The 19952-nt window shown below is 43.4% G+C and overlaps 1 protein-coding gene across 3 annotated transcripts in view; it reads right to left on the bottom strand.

Moving 5' to 3' along the window:
• The window catches only part of SMAD3 (SMAD family member 3), a 75494-nt gene extending 66368 nt beyond the window's left edge, over positions 1-9126 (bottom strand). For 2 of the 3 annotated variants that reach the window (XM_026074766.1, XM_026074774.1), the window contains exon 1: positions 8880-9126. In XM_026074766.1, the coding sequence (XP_025930551.1) occupies positions 8880-9085 (206 nt within the window). In that variant the 5' untranslated portion in view covers positions 9086-9126. Of the gene's footprint in view, positions 1-1724; positions 1769-8879 lie in introns of those variants that run through there. The other variant, XM_026074805.1, reaches the window with a different exon arrangement.
• Between the last annotated feature and the right edge of the window lie 10826 nt (positions 9127-19952).

Genomic DNA, 19952 nt, shown 5'->3' with positions numbered 1-19952 from the left:
GGACCCACTGTCAGTGCCAAAGCCACCGTCAGTGGCATCCAAGCTACAAAATGTGGACCTCTGCCAAGCCACATCGGTGCCYGTCAGAAAACCCTCAATGAAACAAGAGTGAGAATTCCTCCAAAAATGAAATGCTTTGCAGAAAAGTATCATTTTCAACAAACTTCCAGCTAAATCCTGCCTGGCCTCCTGCCAGATTTCCAGCCCAGCATTGAGRAGTTCAGGCTTCACGGGAACATACCGTGCTGTAGCCGTGCARGCTACCCTGCATGGAGCCCTTGGGTCTCATGGGGTCTGCTGGGCAGGCTTCAGGACCTGCCAAAAAAGCCCCAAGAGCCCTGGATTTGAAAGAGAAAACTTGATAATATTCAACCTACAAACACCTCTATCCTCCATGTTCAGTTCACTGCTTATTTGCGCTGGCCTGAACCTCTTTTCACTTGCATGYAAGTCAGAAGTAAATTTACTGAAATCCATGTAATTACACCAATGCAAAAAATGAGTGGGAAAAGACTCGGACTCCAGCTGCTTAGCAGCCTTTTGTTAGGCAGAGAGTACTTTTTAAACACTATATAATTTTTCAGACACTGTTAGACATTTGTGTGCTGCAAATTGACTATGCATCTGACTCAAGGGGAACAACAATTTGTTCAACAAATAAAAGAAGAAAAGGACCTTTCTGTACAGTTCCACATGTGTAGAAACCACAGACTTTGTATCTCTATGAAGAAAACCACATCTGGTCTTTCCGAGTACAAAAAAATTAAAGGTGCTTGTAGCTGGGTCTTTGTCTTCCCACACAGAAACACTTAAAATCCAGTTACAGAGGAAAAGGAAATTTTGGAAAAAGTACTCTCTAGCTGTTAAGTAGATAAAGCAATAACAACAACTGCACATTCAACACAAAAACAAACAAGCAATCTCATGTTCCACAGATGTCTGTACTATGCCTAATTTTTTTGTGAATATTAACTGTTTTACATCTGTTAAGTGAATCAGAGTAAGTGAATTTTTTCTTTTATATAGAAGCAACTAGAACAGGAAGGACAACTTTTTTTTCTCTTTTATTGTGAAAATGTAGAGTCAGTATCAGCATCCATCATTCAACTATTGCTGGCTGCAGCTTCACCACAAAGGAGGAAATTTCTGTTTTGACTTCCCTTTTTAGAAAGATTGTGTTATGGTTAATGAAAGTCACCAATTCAAAAATAATCTCCAATTTTTCCTACGACGCAATTTGTAAGCAAAAGTTTAATGAAGTTTTCAGATCAGGTAACTACAAATTATGAAGTAAACTAAGGACGCTTGACCTATATTTCAGCCCCGTAACTGTCCTTCCTGAGGGCCCCAGGCAGACGGACCGCATGGCATGCGCACACAGACCCCAGTCACATCCCACGTCTACATGAAACACGCAACTTGTTTGCCCTCGTAACCTCAGCGCTGAACACCAAGTGGACTGTAAAGATGTTTCTAGTGACAAATGAAAGTTATCAAGATCATCTATTTCCCTTTCCTGGACTTGCACAAGTTACATTTCTAACAGGTAGGTTTTGCCGGATTTTTAAGAAGCGTGTTCTTTCATGAGGCTCACCAATGAGATTTATAATTTTATCCTCTCTCTCACATCAGCGTCAGCTCCTAATAATTTAAAAATGAGACTAAGTAGATCCCTCACRGAATAGCATGATTCTAAATTAAGCAGGTTAAAGAACCAAGCTCACAAGGAACAACTGCCATTTCCTCCCCGTGCTTCCTGGTGTCCTTTCCCCAGCGCTGCTCCTACTCACTGACGTCTGCTGCTTTGAAAACGTGTTCTTGATCTAAATAAGGCCAATATCAGCAACCATTGCTCAGGCTGAGTAATGCCTGTTCATGCGGAGCCTCTCCACCAGAGAGGAAGGACCGATGGTTCGATACTTAGGGCACTTGCTGGAGGCACACAATCCCACAGATTTCCTGTCCTACTCATTCTGAGCTGCCTAGAGTCTATCTGCACCACACACAAGTTTGGATATCAGAAACAACTAAGTTCTGCTTCTTAGCTGACAAAGAAAATATCCTATCCTGGAGCTCACACAATTTCTGCATGTTCCTCTACAAAGCAGGATGTGACTATTTCCCACCTGTCTGGGCTTGTCTGAAGATATTTTTTTGTTGTTTGCTTTTAAGGGTTATCTCCTACCATGCATAAGTGGTTTATTCATGCTCACAATTGTGGCCTATATTTCTGGAGGATTAAGCTCCAAGACAGAGACTCCGTCTTCTTCTTCTCTTTCTACAGAGCCACAGCACCAGCAGCATCAAACTTTCCTGTTAGCCTAAGGGCAAGTCCCACCATTCTGACAGTGATGGGAAAGAGATGTGCGAGTAAATGAGGATCAGGTCTAAAAGACTTCAAAACATCTTTAAAAGCAGCATTAACTGCTACAATTGACACATTATTGTCTCTTCAGTCACAGAGAAAGTCGTGCTACCAGGGACAAGTAGGAGAGCCCAATTATTAACAACTTCCTCGTCTTTACGTTTGGACTCAAGTCACATGTAACAAAACGTAATTAGCAAGCGTTTGCTAAGCTTGGTGGAGTCAGCCTACTAGGACTGGAGGGTCTGGACAAGAACCTCTGCCCCGTCTTTATTCCCCTCGCTCCTGTCTGCTCTCTTCACTGCCAGTCCACACAATCAGCTTTGGACTGGAAAAAGCTTTTTACATAGCACATCAAGGCAGACAAGGAGAAAAGTTAATTAGGACCATTCATAAGCCTTGCTGAAAGAGTGCTGCATCCCATCCCTGAAAATTTAATTGCACTCAATAGAGGAAAACTAAGAAAAAAAATCCAGAAAAAGATAATTTAGGGAAAAAAATCTGATTTCAATTTAATTCAAGCACTGTTTGGCCCTATTTATTTCATAAAGTACTTCATGCAGGATAATGGCATTATTTTGCATCTAGCAGCATTAGAAGCTCCTAATAAATTAACAAGTGAAAATTAATGGCTGTTCAGTCCATTAAATCTTGTTAATTTTATTTCTGTTGCAATAATATAGTGATCACAAGTTTACATTATTAAACCAATATTTATTAGAAGAGTTCATTTTAATTGGATCCCTGATGTGATAATCCTGTACAGTGTGCATTTCTTGATTTCATCAATTTTTTGTATTTATTTCTCATTATATTTAAACGACTGCAATGTTCAGGGTCTTTTCCTAATACTACAAAAGTTAAGCATCCATTTTAAGCACTTTATTTCACAAAGATTCAACACTTACTACACAATGCGAATCTTATGAGTCCTTTCAGAAACTATTTTAAATATTGTAGTCTCTTGAAAAAAGGRAGAAGGAAAAAAAAGCAGAGATATGAATATTTGAAAACATCTCAAAAAAATGATAAAATACATTTTTTCCTTAGCCCATTCATGTCCTATATGAACATAACCCTGCTGTCTTTCAAGTCAAGAGGAGTTTAATCACTGGTTTTAATGTGAAATATGATCTGGTCCATAATTCCCAGAGAAAAGAGGCAAAAAAAAAAAAATCACCCTCCCCCCAAAATAATATTGGCAAGTTCTTGACAAGTATTGCCTGCTGAGAGAGACATTACAAATTTGTGAAGACGTCCTACCAAGGGCTGGATCAGACATGCTACTGCTTTGAGCCAAGGAAGCTGTTATGCTCAGCAGCTCGCGACAGCACTTTCTGCCCTGAACCCCCTTTTCCCCAGCTCCTTCATCTCTGCCAAGGTCACTGGATGCGTTGCCGCTCCCTGAATTGTTGCATYAACATTATCTGGGTTAATTTAATGGCTGAGGTTTGTTTTACAAAGCTGCATGGTGTGGGCTAGAAATCAACTACACACGCTACTGCCCAGGCAGATCTAAGGGACAGTGACCCTGGTGCAAGGGAGGGCAGGGGAGGGCGGAGGGGCTGCGGGGAGCGGTAACCTCCGAGCAGGATGCGGCGCTGCCCCAAGACAGGATCGGACCCTTCAGGAGCAGACAGGGAGGAGGAAGGAAAGAAAGGTACTGATGGACAAGAGGGACTGCAGGCAGAAAACACCCATGACAAGAGCCCCGTGTCCCTTTAATTAGCATATTTTCATCTGTAGGCCTGATCTGCAAAGTCATATTAACACCACAAAAGCTAGTTATGACCAGATTTGTAAAGCTTTGCCTACCCTGCTAAACCAGCTCGCGTGGGTACAGCTAGCAGCACAGTTGTGGCTATAAAACCCTGTCCATAAAGCCAGGTCAGTGCACAGGTTAGCACACACAGCTTTGCAGCAGTAACATTACCAGCAACAGCGAGCTAACAAGTATAATGGCAGCTAGCCTATGCCTGCACGCAGGGACCGTACCGTAATCATCTCCTATGTACCACTCTTAGACCTATCTAATCTTAAGTGTGGACACACTCAAGCAAGTCTAAGCAATATTGAGGCTTCTCCCCTACAGGGACAAGCTAAATTGAAAACAAGACAGTTTAAAATTGGCGCAAACCAATACAAATTTGTGTGCGGACACACAAAACTATGACTGGCTCTTTGCTTTTGTTACTGAAACTGGAGGTTTACCATCTTGCAGGCTGCCTCTGCTACTTACGATATTTGTCATTTTCGTATTTTCTTGGTATTAAAAGGATCCTAAGAACACGGTCAATTCCTGTAAAGATTGCATGGTCAGTGATCAACACAACAGAAGCTATGCTCATACCCAAGATCTTCCTAAAATCGCTTATGTATTATTCCTGGCTTTCCCCACCAAAGTATAAACCATATAATGGACACCTTGCTTAGCTTCCTTCAAAAAGCAAATGTGCCATGTTTCCAGTTCAGCTGGTASCTTCTATTCTTACCAGATGAGTTCCACAAGAAATAACGTCCACCACTCTTCAAAACTATTTTCTTAATTAAAGAAAACCCCCCCACCACTTAAAAGATTATTCCTTACATAGAAGTATCTTGACTCCCCTAAAACCACTGGTGATAAAAAAATAAATAAATAAATAAAATAAAAAATACAGTAATAGGTTCGAACAAGAAGTATGCATATGAAAATACACTACTAAATGTCATGAGATTTACATCTTAATATGCGTAGTACCACTAAGGCACTTGAAACAAAGCATGTGCTATCTTCTCCCATATCAGCAAGACTATATATAGTGCACAGCTTCCAGAAATTAGTAAATGCTCACATGTTCCTGACTCCTACAGTTCAGAGCGCCATATATATTATATAACATATATAACAGATCAGCCTAAAACATCTTATTTCTGGGACAAAATATCAACACTTTATCAGGTGCACGATATCGGCTCACTCCAAATCATACTCCCAAGGATGAAGTCCACAGGGATACATTCATTTTCTGCAGGTAGGTAGTAACGTTAGCTATAGACTTTGCTGCCATCAGATGCCACACTCRCCATACTCCCTGGCCTCAGAAGCAAATAGAGCCATCCAAAATTAAAAAAAAATCTGATAGCAACTGGTAGCAGTTGGAGATTTAGGCTTGCTCACAGAGCAAAGCAGAGAGGCCCTAAAATTGAACACCTGGCTGCGCTGGGGTATGTGCTAATGACACACAGTCCCCAGCTTGTTTGGAAGGTGATAAAAACACCCATCCTGAAACCCGAGCTTTCAAGATTGGTGCAGCTGCTAGAAAGGATATATTTTAATGGATGGACAAAAAGAATGCGTGTTTTCAACTGTATCATCCAGTGTGGTATGAAAAAATGTATTACTGTCATAAGACACGGGTTACTAAACGGACTAGGTCAGCTCACATCATCAAAGCCTACCAGCTTAGTGCAAGTAGGTTTAAAGGCAGAGATTTGCTTGTGGTTACTAATGCCCAGACCTCCTTTCTGTGCACAGGCAAAAGGCACATACCGTCTTCTCTGACCTACTAAATGACTTCCTATCCATGGATTTCTGTGTAGTGAAAGTACTGGTCCAGAAGAACAAACTACACTTCACCTCCCTTGATCTCAAGTGAGAGTTCACTTTGAGATTCCTTTCCATATCGTGGAAAGTTCCCTTTCAGAGAAAGATGGACTTTGACAGCAGGAACCAAGAGAAGAAGGGAAATTCCTCTAAATAAGCCCTTCTCTCAGGCCCAGGCAACTATAGGGTGGTCTGAGACCGGTTGGTTTTCCAGGTCGAAATGACCTCCTGCTCCACCAGAATCAATGAGAAGGAAAATTCTTGCCAGCACCAGAGCGTCACGCTGAAATCTTCCAAGGTTTCCCCAGCCTTTTGCTGGCTGCCATAGGTTCTTTGAACAGAAAACCTGGGGCCTGAATGTCTGTCGGTCACGTTATCTTACAAACAGAGCACTTGGAAAGTAACACACTCAACCCCACTTGATCACTACAGGAATTTGAAGTTCCAGCTCATTTGCTGTGTAGCCCTTATTCCCAAGAGCAATGTTTCTGAAAAGCTCAAGCACTTTTATATATGAAATGTTGCTTCGTCTCATGGATACAATAGCTAATTTTGGACTAACCCTACTTCTGCTGGGCCAGAGTCATCCCTGGCATAGTTCCACTGTAATTCAGTCTACTGATGTATTACAGACAATGCACAACATGATCTAATCCTTAATGATGGTTTTTTTTCCCCTTTGTCCYGTCAATGTACTTATTTGCCTAAATAGCAAAACAAGGTACGCAGAATTATTTTAAAAGAAAATACAAAAGCCATGCTAAAATTGTCTTGCAAACACTAATTTCAAGTGACATAATCAGATTCACAAATGCATGAGGACAAACAGCGCAGTCCAGTGGAGAAGACACTGCACTTAGTCACAAGGCCTGGTTACAATTACAGCTCTGCCATTGGCTTCGAGACCAGCTGTTTCACATTTCCACTCCATTCCCCAATCCCAGATACCTAGACTTTAACCTCATACTACATTGCTGCAGAGAGTCCAGCACAGGCTAACTTAACTACTGTTTTAAGGATCTCTGTAATATCTATATAAAATAACAGTAAAAGTACATATGAAGTGTCATATTTAAGAACTAGTACCAAGGCACAAGGAACTACCATCAAAATATGCTGACACTTCCCCAGTACCAAAGATTAAGATCTGAAGGTTTAGGCTCTGTGTCATAAGTGAACATGAAATGTTTTAGTTTTTGTACTGATTTCCTTTAACAGAGCAACGTCTGGGAGAAACCGGCATTCACTTCTGCACAGCAGACAATAGCCAGAAAAAATCTCTGGAGGTGATAATATTTATGACTTGTGACATCTGCTTGTGTTGTTACTTATCTTCAAGCTTTAAAATTATTTCTCTAAATTAAGGCTTCCTACTCCACCTGTCTCTTTGCTTCCTTTGAATCATAAAATATCAAAACTTGCGTCCCTTRTGCTAAAACACCTTGTTGCTAGTAAAGTAAACATCAGGGGGCCTCTCACTCTGCTCCCTAACAGGTCAGCAGCAGCAAGTCTTTGCTGAGACCTGAAGCACAATACACAAGTCATTTCGACTGTAGGACTCCTCAAGTCTTTTTTTTTTTTCTTCTTCTTTAAAAAGGCAAATATTTCAGGGAAGTGATTTAAATAGGGCATTGTCTATGAGGAAAGCACACTGCTTACCAAGAACTTCAAAACAGAGGTTTAAGGGCATTTGTACCAGGTGGTAGCTTCACAGGTTTTGAGCTCTAATTCAACTACGAGGAGCCAGAATAACTCTAACAAAGGCAGAGTCGTCAGTCTGGACTACTGGCCAAAATCTTAAGCATGGTCACTCGGTACCGAAAAGATAAGGAGACTTTTTTTCTTTAGAAGTATAGTTGTTGGRGAAAAAAAATTAGGAGTTCCAAACAGCCACATTTCTGAGCTACGTGCTTCACTTTTTCATGCAACAGATGCTGCTTTGTATTAGCTACCGCATATTAAATCATTCTGACAACCAAGAAAGCATACATTTGTTTGGGCGAGAGAGAGGCATGAATACACATACACACAGAGATATCTTCTCACACAGAAGCATACAATTATGCAGCATTCAAATATTTGGGATGAACTTTGGCCTTTGTTTAAAAAAAAAAAAAAAAAAACACCCCCCCCCCCCAAAACAACGATCAGTAACAGAACCGGCAGTCATCTGGCTGAGCTCACAAAAGTCAACAAATCCGCCGCAATAAAGCACTGCTTGGGGCCAGTTATTTGAAAGTTACTCGAGATTTTTTTTTCTTAGATACGATACTTCGTGTGTCATAAGGATGCATGCTATGGATTGATCTCGGCATCAAGGCTGAGAATAAAATCTGTGTTAAAACAAAAATTAAAAAAAAACCCACACAACTTGTTACATCCATCCTTACGCGATTTTTTGTTTTTTCGTTTTTTTTTTTTTTTTTTTTTTTGCCCTGCAAGTAATGCCCTTCAGCGGTGCCACTCGCACTCCCCATTTAACAAGTAATCTGAAAACCAACGGGCAGCAGGGCTCCAAACCACATCTTCAGAGCAGGAGCGGGCCGGCTCGCAGGAGTAAGGCAAGCAACCCAAACAAAACCATCCTCCTGACTGGAAAAAAAAAAATGCAAAAAAAAAAAAAGGAAAAAGCAAAAGAAACCCTCGGTGCAGCGGTCCTAGAGAACACGCTGCAACTTCTGGCAACGCGAGCGCCCACGACGCGCGTGGGGCAACGCGCGGCGCTCCCAACTTTGCGTTTTGTTTTCCTGCGAGACTCGGCCGGAGACGTTTCCCCCCCCCTGCGCTCCCCCTCCGACTTTCCTCCTCTCTCGTTACGAGGCAGTAATTCAATTCTGCAGCCAGCTTTTATAGCTATATATAGCGGCAGGGCAGCGCGCAAACCCCGCCGCCCCCCGAGCCGGCCCCGGCCCCGGCCCCACCACCGACCTGGGGATGGTGATGCACTTGGTGTTGATGTTCTGCGTGGTGATCGCCTTCTCCAGCTCGTCCAGCTGCCCCGTCTTCTTCAGCTTCTTCACCAGGCTCTTCACCGCCTTCTCGCACCATTTCTCCTCCTGCCCGTTCTGCTCCCCTTTCTTCCAGCCCAGCAGCCGCTTGACGATGGGAGGAGTGAACGGCAGGATGGAGGACATGCTGCCCGGCCCGGCGCGGCCGCTCCGGCCCCGCCGCTGCCTCCGCGAGAGCCCGGCGCCTCCGCGCCGCCCCGCGGGCACCACCAGGCCCGGCCCCGGGCGGCGCTGGCCCGGCGCGGCGCGGCCCGCCGCTACGCTGCGCTGCTCTGCGCTGCGCTGCCGGCGCGGCCCGGCGGTGCCTCAGCGCCTCGGGGCCTCGGCACCAAACTTTGCCCGGACTTCGCCGCGTTTCCCCGGCGGCGGCGGCAGCGGCGGCTCCCTCCTCCCCCTGCTGCCCCGCTCTGCGTGCGCGCAGCGGCGCCCACTCCGGCTCATTCCCAGTCTGCCTTTCATGCAAATTGCCTGCTGGCCGCCCCAGCCCGGCTTCCACCCCCTCCTTCCCTCCCAAACACGCTCCCTCACGCCGCCGACGGAGGGAGGCAGGGCAGGGCGGGGAGGCGGCCGGCCCGCCGGCAACTCCGCTCCCCCTCCCCGCCGCCTCCGCCCCCCCGGCGGCGGCGGCGGCAGCAGCAGCCCCAGCGCCGCACGCGCTGATACTGCTTTTCTTTCTCTTTTTTTTTTCCTCTTTCTTTCTTCCCGCGCGGGAAAAATTGGGGGGGGGGGAGCGCTCCCCCCCCCCTCCAGCGGCCGCGCGCTCGCGGCCTTCCCGCGCGCGGCGAGGCGGGAAGCTCCCCTCAGCGCCGCCGCCTCCCCTCAGCGCGGGGCGGCCGCCTCCCCCCACACCGAGGGGCTCCCCTCGTCCCCCCCACACGGGGAGCCCCCTCGAGGGGGGAAGGAGGGTAGGCAGGCACCCCAAAACTCAGCTGGAGAACGGGTGAAATCCCACCGAAAGGAGGGCAGCAAAGATAAACACAAGTGACACAGTCCTGCGGGGCCAGGGGAAGGGGTAGCRCGCCCTCGAGGCCGGCAGGGATGGACAAGGCCCCGGCGGGCGGCTGTTTTTTCTCTGCGAAAAAGGTGTGTTTTCACACGGAGATGGCTGATCACAACTCAGTCAAAGCAGCCAGGCAGAGTCAACGATCTGCAGTTTGTTTCAACCCATTTAATTTACTATTCCATTCCCTCATCCTCCCACCCCGAGGGCCCGGTACCCGATTAATTTTTGCCCTGTATCAGGCACAAATTACACTCCTGAGCTGTTTACTACCAGCCCTGGTCAGAAATTCTCAGACGGAACATTTTTGTCAGAGAACAGCAGTTTGTTCAGATCTCTCTGTTTTGTAGAGATGGTTCAGTTTTGACTAAGGCAGGACAGGATCCAGGTAACTTTCCAGTTCCTCACTTGTCATCGCTGGACAAAGTGGGCTTTCACCCCCCCCCCCAAATCTCTAGCATCCTCCCCTTCACGCTGAAAGGCCCTGAAGACCATGAAAATACAAACTGTCGTTCCTAAAGCGCTCCAGCCCTCAGATATACCACCCTGGCACGGCGTGAGCAGGGTGCACGGGCAGCCCGGCGAGGAGCTCGGAGGCCACCTGCAGAGTCACCGGTGTCTCCTTCCTTTAGGTTTCCTCAACCCCAGCTGCTCCACAGCCAGCCAAGAACCAGAGAGCAAAAGCTTTGGGGGGCCCTAGCTCCCAAATTTTGACATTTGAAGCTGAGGCAGGCTTCCCGGCTTCCTCGCGCCTCCGCAGCCTCCCAGACGGGCTGACGGTGAACCCGAGGTTGGGAAGCCTCCGGGGCTGCTCACCCGCTCCCAGACGTGCAGGTTCTTGCCAATCCGCATTCCCCTGCTCCCGGTTCCAGCGCAGCCCGGTAGGGAGACTCCTCGAAAGCCGGCAATCCAAACGCTTTTCCATGCCTGTGGATTTGAAACAGCCAGCCGCACAAATTGCCTTGCGGCAAGTTATGAACCTATAGGTTCAGACAGTGTCTGAAGCTCAGAGGCAACTGGCTTGGCTTTCACAGAGATTTAAACAAACAGTATTTTTTATTCCATATTGACAATACCAAAATTTGAAATATCAATATTGGGCACAAAATCAAATAACCTTTTTTTTTTCTTCTTTAAACGTTCTCATACTACTCCCCAACATGCATTCCCCGAGTGTCTTGAATTTTGGAGGCTCACCACTAAAATTTTGGAACGTTGCCCTGACCCAGTTTTTGGCTGCCTAAATTGAGAAGCCTGAAGTACAGAGATGTTGAGCCCCTGTAGATGATCCCAATTTMATTTGAGCAAATAGTTGCTCATCACCTCTAAAACCAACACAAAAATTCTCAACAACTAATTACTCTAAAACCAAAATGCCCAAATTACTGATTACTACTAGTGTCATTGACTTGCTGCATACTTGTTTTCTGGAAAGGCCTAGTTCCTGATACTTGATGATTAGTTAAGAAACGCAGCTTTCATTAACAAAAAAAGTTTTGTCACAACTTTGGAGAATAACCTGAGTATGTGAATGAAATGAAACACAGAAGTTACATACATTTTTAATATATAAATAAATACTATCTATAGTTTTAAGTGTGGGGAAGTTTAAAATCATCTTTTTCTATTTTCCTAGGTCTTGGCCCAGCACATTTTGCAAGGTAAAGAAGCCCCAGGGTAAGACTATGCATGTCTTAGAGCTGTCAACACTGCATCAGGGTAACATCAGTGCAGMTTTCTGTTGGGGACTATATCCATTTCTTTACCACTGTTCAGACTAGAAAAGCATGGGGACTGTTCCATACTTTTTTTTCAGCCAGAAAAATTAAAATGCTCAAATCTCATCTCTAAACTCAGAACTCATGCTGTAATCTTAGGTCAGCAAGGCTTCCAGGATTTTCTGTGCATATTCATTGGCTAAACTTCACTCTTCGCTACTATACTCATATCACAGGTGATCAACTGGGTAAATTTGAATAAGGGGAAGGAGAGGAAGAGCTGATGCTTATATAGTGAGTTAGTGGCAAAGAGGTAAGTAGATTTACCCRTTTAGCTAAACACTAATGCAATACTTGCTTACAGTATCATAAATGAGGAGGAGGCCAGCTAAATCCCTGATCTACATTCTGGGCCACAGCAGCACTGTGAGCACTAGAACTAAAAATGAATAAACATTTGGTCTCAAGAATTAATTTTCAAGATCAGGGACATTACACTTTATGGAACAATTTGTGTGACTGCTGGGGTTACCTGTCAGAAAAAAAACATTCTATGAAAATATGCCTTTCTGAACCCATAGACAGTAATCCTTTATTTCAGAGAGTTTTGGACACTCTCATAATGGAAAAATTAACAGACAGGAAAAAGACAGGACCGTCCCAATTTTACATGGTCTGGATCTGTTCTCTGGTTTACAAAATGTCTGATGTCTTGGAAGCCACCTCTAGGCAGGATAAGGTTACGTGTTCATTTGTGATATAAATTTTTCTTTATTTTTCAAAAATCATTATCTTTGCATGTTTATTACATAGTACAGGTTCAGGGATTTCACTCATTGCATTTTGCTCTTACTGAAAAAGGAAGATGTATAGTCTGCAACAATGTGAAAAAAAACAAACCCCCCATAGGTCATGTATTTGAGATTACCTGAAGAAAAAGAACATATGCTTCATGGCTCTCTCGCATTTCTTAACCTTTTACTACTACATGAACATCTTAACAATTACTGAAAAATAATCTGTACATACCTTGTTCATTCACAGGATCCATCAGTGAATAGGAACAGAATTTAAACTTTACTTTGAAGAAGACAAAAATTGGGCTTTGACTCAGAAACAATATAAAATTAGCGTAAGAAACAAGGTGGTGTCCCCTGGAGCTCACACACACAAGCGTATGTACCTTTATTAGAAAAACTTTTAACAGCTTCTGAGATTGAAGGATAGGTTCTGTGCTTCACTCCATGTTCCCTCTATATCATTCAAGGAGTGAAAAGGGAATAAGGGAGTYTGAAGCAGACTCGAGGCAGTTCCAGTGGCTCGCACACTGCTCTCCCCGAAACCCCTTTTGCAGAGGCGTGTTGGAACAGGCAGGCTGGAGGAAGCGTGACCAGAGCAAACTRTATTCTGGCTACGCTCAGAGACGGTTCTTCGGGGAGCCTGTTGCCTGCTGAAACAGCTCCCAGGCTGTTTTAATATGTAATTGTGGCTAGTTTGAAAATCAGGGAGTGGTTGAGAACCAGCTTTTAATGTACTGCCCCCATCTCTCACTCAGCTACTGAAATATTAAGTATAATTTCCTATATGGGCATTATCTGCTTGTGGAAGGGAATTTTACTATGTGACTGAAGAGGACAATTGAGAAGCAGGTGGATAACCTGTAAAATTTGCAGCAGATATGGATTTACTAGAGCAGCTAAGAGGGCCGTAGCCTCCTCATCTCCATTTGTTCCATATTATGCAAGTAGCAGCTGTACGGAAGGGTAAGATAGGCAGCTGAGAAAATGAGGAGAAAGTTTAAAAGTAGGTTATATTCACATGTTAACTTGTAAATAAGGACTGTGACATTTAACTTTCAATCTATGTCACATATAATATGCATAAACAAGGGAAGGTGTGGGAGCTTTCCTTGGTTAATATATATATATATGTAGATTATATATATATATATATATATGTAGAACAGCACATACAGGCAAGCAAACCTATCTTAATCACTCAGAACAAACCTACAGAAAAAGAACTTTTGGGGTGAGTCACAAAAAAAAGCAAGGGCATTCTAAGTTAATGTCTTCAGAGTTAACGTCAAAGCTGTGAAACACACAGCTCAGACTACAGTGATGATTATTCTCTACATATGAGAAGACATACACATATCCAATAAAAAGTTGCTTTGCTGAAAATTCACAATACTTAATACATACAAGTTAATTCCCCTGCACATTCCAGGATGAAAATCATGCTACTGCCTCTGGCTGAAGGTCTGTTTAAACGAGTGTCCTGCCTTTGACCATGGCTGGTAACTCTTGCTTAGGGAAAAGAGTCCAGRGTGAGCCTTCTTCTAATATATTCTCTTTGCTTTTCATAAGTGTTTTGGGACTTCCTGACCTGGAGTTTACCCCCCCAATAGGGCAGTCCTGCCCTCCCAGAATCTGTCTAATCTGTTTCTGATTTATATGTACTGTTAGTCCCCACTAGGCCCCTCTCTCATTTGGGACACAGAATGGATCCATTCTAAAGATGACCTGAAGCTGTCCAACAAATATATATTGCCTGTAAGATCCCATCGTTATTTATTATACAAACTGGAAGGTACTTTGTGAACACGATAGGAGATTACAGGAGGAGAAAGGGCAGTGTCATGGTCAGGGCAGATAGATGCTTTCCCGGGAAACTGGAGTTTGCCCCTTTCCGTCACAATGCTCCTGTATGATACTAGGCAGCTTACTTAACCCCGAACCTTGCACRTTCATTGTGTGCGCCTCATTCTTCTGCATGTCTGATTGCTCCCCTGAGCTCTGATCTGCAGAGTTTTTATATTCCTTAGCACACTTCTTATTCCTGCAGTGTGTATGAGGTGGGAGTCCTTTGGAAAAAGTATGTGACCATGGGAGTAAAAACAGTGTGCTAAGGAATATACRCAAGGTCTTCACAAAGACTCCACAAGCAATCTGAATTCTGGTTTTCCCTAGTAATTGAATGCTTGACTTTGAAATCTTAAGATAGCTCTTATGATATATCTTTACATAGTTTGCACGTGTCCAGTAAGTGACAGCAGTCAATAGTATGGAGGATAGTTCCCTGGTGAGGAGTTTTCTTTCTTCACAGACAGTAAAGCATATTGCTATGTGCACCTCAGCAGCTTGCTCTGAGCAGCTCGTAGAGGACAGGAGAGGTGCAAACAGGGGCACAAAGGCCTCCTGGGGCTGAGCCCAGGTTGAACCACTAGCACTTTGTTACGGCCTGATCTAATCTTTACAAATGTGCTAACAACCTCAAATTAACATACTTTCAATTAACCTTGAGATAAAAAGCATCTACTAGTATAGACATCCACCGGGCCCTACAGATATCCTGACAGCACAGAGTGSGGTATTTTCAACACCTTGGTCTGCAAGGAGGTAGCAATCTCACCACTTGCGAACACTCAGTGCTGCTGAGACTTTTTGCATACGAATAGGGGCTGTCAGGCTGTCCCTTAGTGACAGAGTGCATGCACCCAACACACAAACACTTACCTGGTCAGAATCTCACAGCCTGAAGCTTCCTATCTTTTAAAGCGCATCGGGTACTTCAAATCAGGTCGAAATTCTCAGTTAAATGGAAGTTGCTCCTTGTAAGACATTACCCTCCTCTGGTTACTAAGGGTCCGTGAGAAATAACGGATAGTCTCTTGCAGTGCAAAGAGCAACAGCAAAAAAGCTGCACCCAGAAAAAAGAAAGGACTAGGCCAGGCCCCAAAGCCCCAAGTACAGAGGCTCGTTACAGGTAACACAAAAACTGCAGCTCCCAGCCACAAACATTTTATTTGAGATTCTTTTCCTGTGTCCATATATGACTGACTGTCCCTTCTGAATTCCTTGCTGCGTGTACACCCTTTTCTTTGCCAGGGCACATCTGTTAAAGTCTTCATTTTGGCTTTTGAAGTGGGCATTTTGTATCCAGCTGAACTTTAAAAAAGATCCTGAGCAAAAGCTTTTAACAAGTAAATATAAATATATTATTTTTATGAATAGGCCCCTGTTTTCACATGTTCCATTTGCAATGGCCTCTTGTCCACAACTGCTGGCATGTCAAAGCCTCTATGGGAAGAATACACTTTCTGGAGGAGCACACTTTTCCTTCTTGTAGATGAGGGGGGGTCTCAAGGAACATTTTAACTGAAAAATTCACCCATATGGTGGGGGCAAAGCCCACTAGTGTGCTGCATTTGTAGGTACCAGAAACAGCCCCGGGCCAGTGTGCTGGAACTGAACACTTCTCCACTACAGAATAAYCCTGATCTAGATCCAAACTGTGCAGCTCAGACAGCATCTGCGCGCTRTAGCGTTTGTGCTGAACCTGGGCACAGCTCGAGTCCACTTACAACACATGTGTGCATACACACACGCATGCAAACGCACACCAAAAMCCAGTTGCTTTGGATCTCAGCCCTGCCCCACCAAAGTCAAGTGGRAGTTTTTTAATTTCAATTACTATAGAGTTTAGCCAGTGTTTTTATGTCATGGCTCCCCTACATTAAAATCAGCAATTAAAGGCTGCTTACTTTTTCATTTTTGAGGTTTACTYAATTAAGAACTACCATTGCTCTCTCTTTTATTTTAGTTCTTTTGACCTGAAATGCAGCTGAGGCCTYGTGAGGGGCTGTCATTCTATTCTGAATCCAGAATCCTCTTTCATGCAGTATCAGTAAGGAGTGGCATGGAATTATTTACCCATGAATAATATGTTAATATTTATACATAGCTTGCTTAGATAAGAAAAAACAACTTGAAGATGTATGGGAGAAGCTGTGTATGGCCACGCTTCGTTGACTAACTTCTCAAGCTCCATGCAGAATCCCAAGTGTTGATTTTTGCCTCCTGACAGTTTAATGTATAACTGAAGAAAGTTCTTTTATCAGGAGCAAAAGTTAGGCCACTGCTATCTGCCCRCTCTTCTCTTCTGCTGGGGATTTCACTACATTTTAGGGGGAGCACAGTCACATTAATATTGGAATTGTCCAACACAGCTAAACTGGAGAGAGTTCATGACTTGTGCATACACACACAAAACCCTTAGGATTTCATTTTTTGCCAGTCCTCTTTGGGGTGCTCACTACTGCAAAATGAAACTTTGCTTTCTCATAAACCTGAAGTCCTTCCTACTTAGGAGAAAAAGCATAGCTATAGGAATCGCACAAAAGGGGAAAGAGAATTGCGAAGGAAGCGCCCCTGCTCTGTGTGTGAGGAGGGATGTTTATTCCTTATTTATTTGTTTGGGGGAAATAAAGGCCTYTGTGCGAAGGCCCTTTGCTAGTGAGGCTGAAACACTCTCAAGGTTCTGCTAAAGTATTGCCAAGTCTGTTAGGAGAGGGGACAGCAACCCRTGCAGACCGTTGCAAACTAAAACCAAAACCAAATCAAATTCAATTTATACACACAGTACAGTGCTTCATACGGATGCTAAAGGCAGAGCTACCAACCCAAGCATTCAAAACTCCTGAGTCAAGACACCAGCATGTAATGAAATTGTCTTAAAATTGCAACAAATAATAATAATGCTACTGGTTCCTTTTTTTTGTTTTCTGGTTTTTATGTCTTGAGACCTCACGTTTCCTACCTTTTCTCTGCCCACAGGAGAGATGAAATTAAATAAAGGCTGAGGTTCTGATGCAATTATATGTTTGCAGGAGCCAAGGGCTCTAAAACAGCATCACCTGGGTGAGGTTTGCAATAACCTTGTGGGAGTTAGGAACACCRCAAGGGAAATCAGAGCCATGGAGAAAATGGAATTAATAATTAATTCACTTGAGATATTTAACAAATTAAGGAATACTCAGACATTGCTTCATTGTAACACTTTGGGATCCTACAGTATTTATTTATATCTTTTAGGAAGAGCTAACTAGCAAAATTTGTATCTGTATCAAGGTTTTAAATCACAGCTCAAAGATGCCTATTTAGTTTTGATACAAGTTTTTGGGATGTTTTTCTGTGACAATACCACATCACTCGTTATAAGGCTTTTTGTAAGGTATCAGAGGGCATTTTTTTGAATAGTGACACTTTTTCTGCACCGTGGAGCTGGGAGCAGCGTTCCTGAAAATAAGACGCTTCAGTACTCAGAAAGTTCCTGTGAAGTTAATGGAAGCCACTTTGGGCACCTGAGTACAGATTTGGTGGAGATTTTCAAAGGCACAAGTGATTTTGATGACCTTAATACTAATTTTTGGCCTTGAAAAATCTCTTTCATAGCTTAACCTCAGACACCCCTTCCTGACAATTTTGTGCTCTGCTCATCTAGCAGCATTTATACATGTCCCTTATAGACATACCTATTCTAAGGTCACTGACACAAGTGCTGTGGGGAAAAGAGAGGTAAGGAAGCTGGAGAGAGATTCAGTTACCTAACATTTATTTGAGTTAGTCATGCAGAACTGGATCAGTGCAGCTGATATGGAAAGATGATTAAACTAAACCCTGCATATATATTCCCATGTGATCACCCTCATTATTTCTGCTATCAAGGTTGATCTCACAAGTAACTTTTATTTAGAATCAGCCATACTTCTTTTCCCCGCCTACCCCAAAGGCACTGGAGATGTTTGCAGCTCCCCACTTAGAGAAAGTCAAATGTAACTTACGCCTACTGAGCAGCACAAAGAAGGAGCTGGATAAAAGAGAACTGGCTTCTTTATGTTAGGGGGCCTGATCCAAAACCTAATACAAGAAATCAGGGTTTGTAAAGAGCTTGAAGGTCCCTGGGTTAAAAAAGGCAGAGTGCCGTAACTCACTTATTAAATGCCCATAGATTCCTTGTTTTGTCATATACTTTCACATTAAAAAAATGCTTATTCCCTTCAGCATCACTTGTAATACTACACAAATAATACTACATAAATCAGATTTGTTATGGCCTAAGCCCAGAACACAACACTTGACCTATTCTGATGAACTTTAGCCATGGAGAGAAACTGCTAAAAGTAAAAATAAATTTTTTTTTTCATAACAGAGGGTATAGAAAATATTAATTACAGTCACTCTAGGTGAAAATTCTACTATGCACTATATTTACAGGATATTGAATGCATTGTTAGATAAAACATGTATTTAGAAAATGGGCCCTTATCTGCACGCTGGTCCAAAGGGGCTGACCTGCGGGCTGACCTTTGCTTCATTGAAGCTGACTCAGTAAACGAGGAGTAGTTAACTTGTCTCCGGTATTATCACTCTTTCTGGCCAGATGCTATAATGACAAACCAGAGGTACAAAGGTTCACAAGACTCTGTTTCCAAAGAGACACACTATTCCGAAGGGAAAAGAAGCCAGAGTTAGAAACTACATGTGAAATGAAATGGTACAAAGATGGTCCTTTTCGACTCTGATTTCTTTTTTTAATTATTTTTCTTTTTTTTTAATAAATTGCACCAGATTTGTTCTTCACATGATTCCTAGTTAAAGGATTCTATTAAAAGCTTAACCAAACTTGCCAAAAGAGGTAAATTTGAAATTGGTCAGCTCATTTTTGCTTTCTTCTGACAATTCTGAGAGTCAGAAGTTTTCTTCAAAGATTATCCATTTCTAACCCGCGCATCTCCTGGATCTAAAGCCTGGCATCGCATGGCAGGCTGCTCTTTCGCTGCCTAGTTGACAATAGTTCCTAATGGTTATTAAAATGGGATGGGGGGACGAGGGGAAGGAGTTTATAACGGTACTGTGCATGTGGAAGAAGGAGATCCAATAGAGGTGTCATCTCTTCATCATCAGTTTATGCTTCTATGGGAGGGGAATCCTAACAAGGACCCTTGGTACTGGGGTTATGAGAGCTCTGCATCAGCAGCTGGACACAAAGTTGCCACGGTGCAAGGCAGCATCTGACTGGATTTAGGTTAGCTGTGAATTTGGCCCTTGTTCTGCATTTGGTACTGAGTAAGTGGAGTGACTGTGCTACATAGCAATTTACTTTGAGATTCTGGGCCCTTTATTTTATGAAATTTTGGCTTCATTTTATAAAATACCTCTAAGGCAAGAACGGAAACTAAGCAAGTTGTAAAATAATTCTCTGATCAGCCACTCAAAGCCCCATGAGATCTCTTATTTTGACAGCAAATCTCCCCACGATACATGCAAACTCAATTCTCACTTTTGCACTGTCATGTCAAACCTTGCATCCATCGCACTCTCACAGTCTGTGTTAGGCCCTTGTGGATTTTGGTACTATCTGAGGTATGTGAAACTATGTTCTTTCTCCTGCTGTTTGAACACAGAGAGGCCTCAAGTGGGGGAGAAATTTG

The sequence above is a fragment of the Apteryx rowi genome, unplaced genomic scaffold (genome assembly GCF_003343035.1).
Source record: "Apteryx rowi isolate R43461 unplaced genomic scaffold, aptRow1 scaffold_11, whole genome shotgun sequence".
NCBI classification, from domain to species: domain Eukaryota; kingdom Metazoa; phylum Chordata; class Aves; order Apterygiformes; family Apterygidae; genus Apteryx; species Apteryx rowi.
Note: the sequence above shows the minus strand (reverse complement) of the source record. Positions and strands in the feature narration are given on the sequence as shown.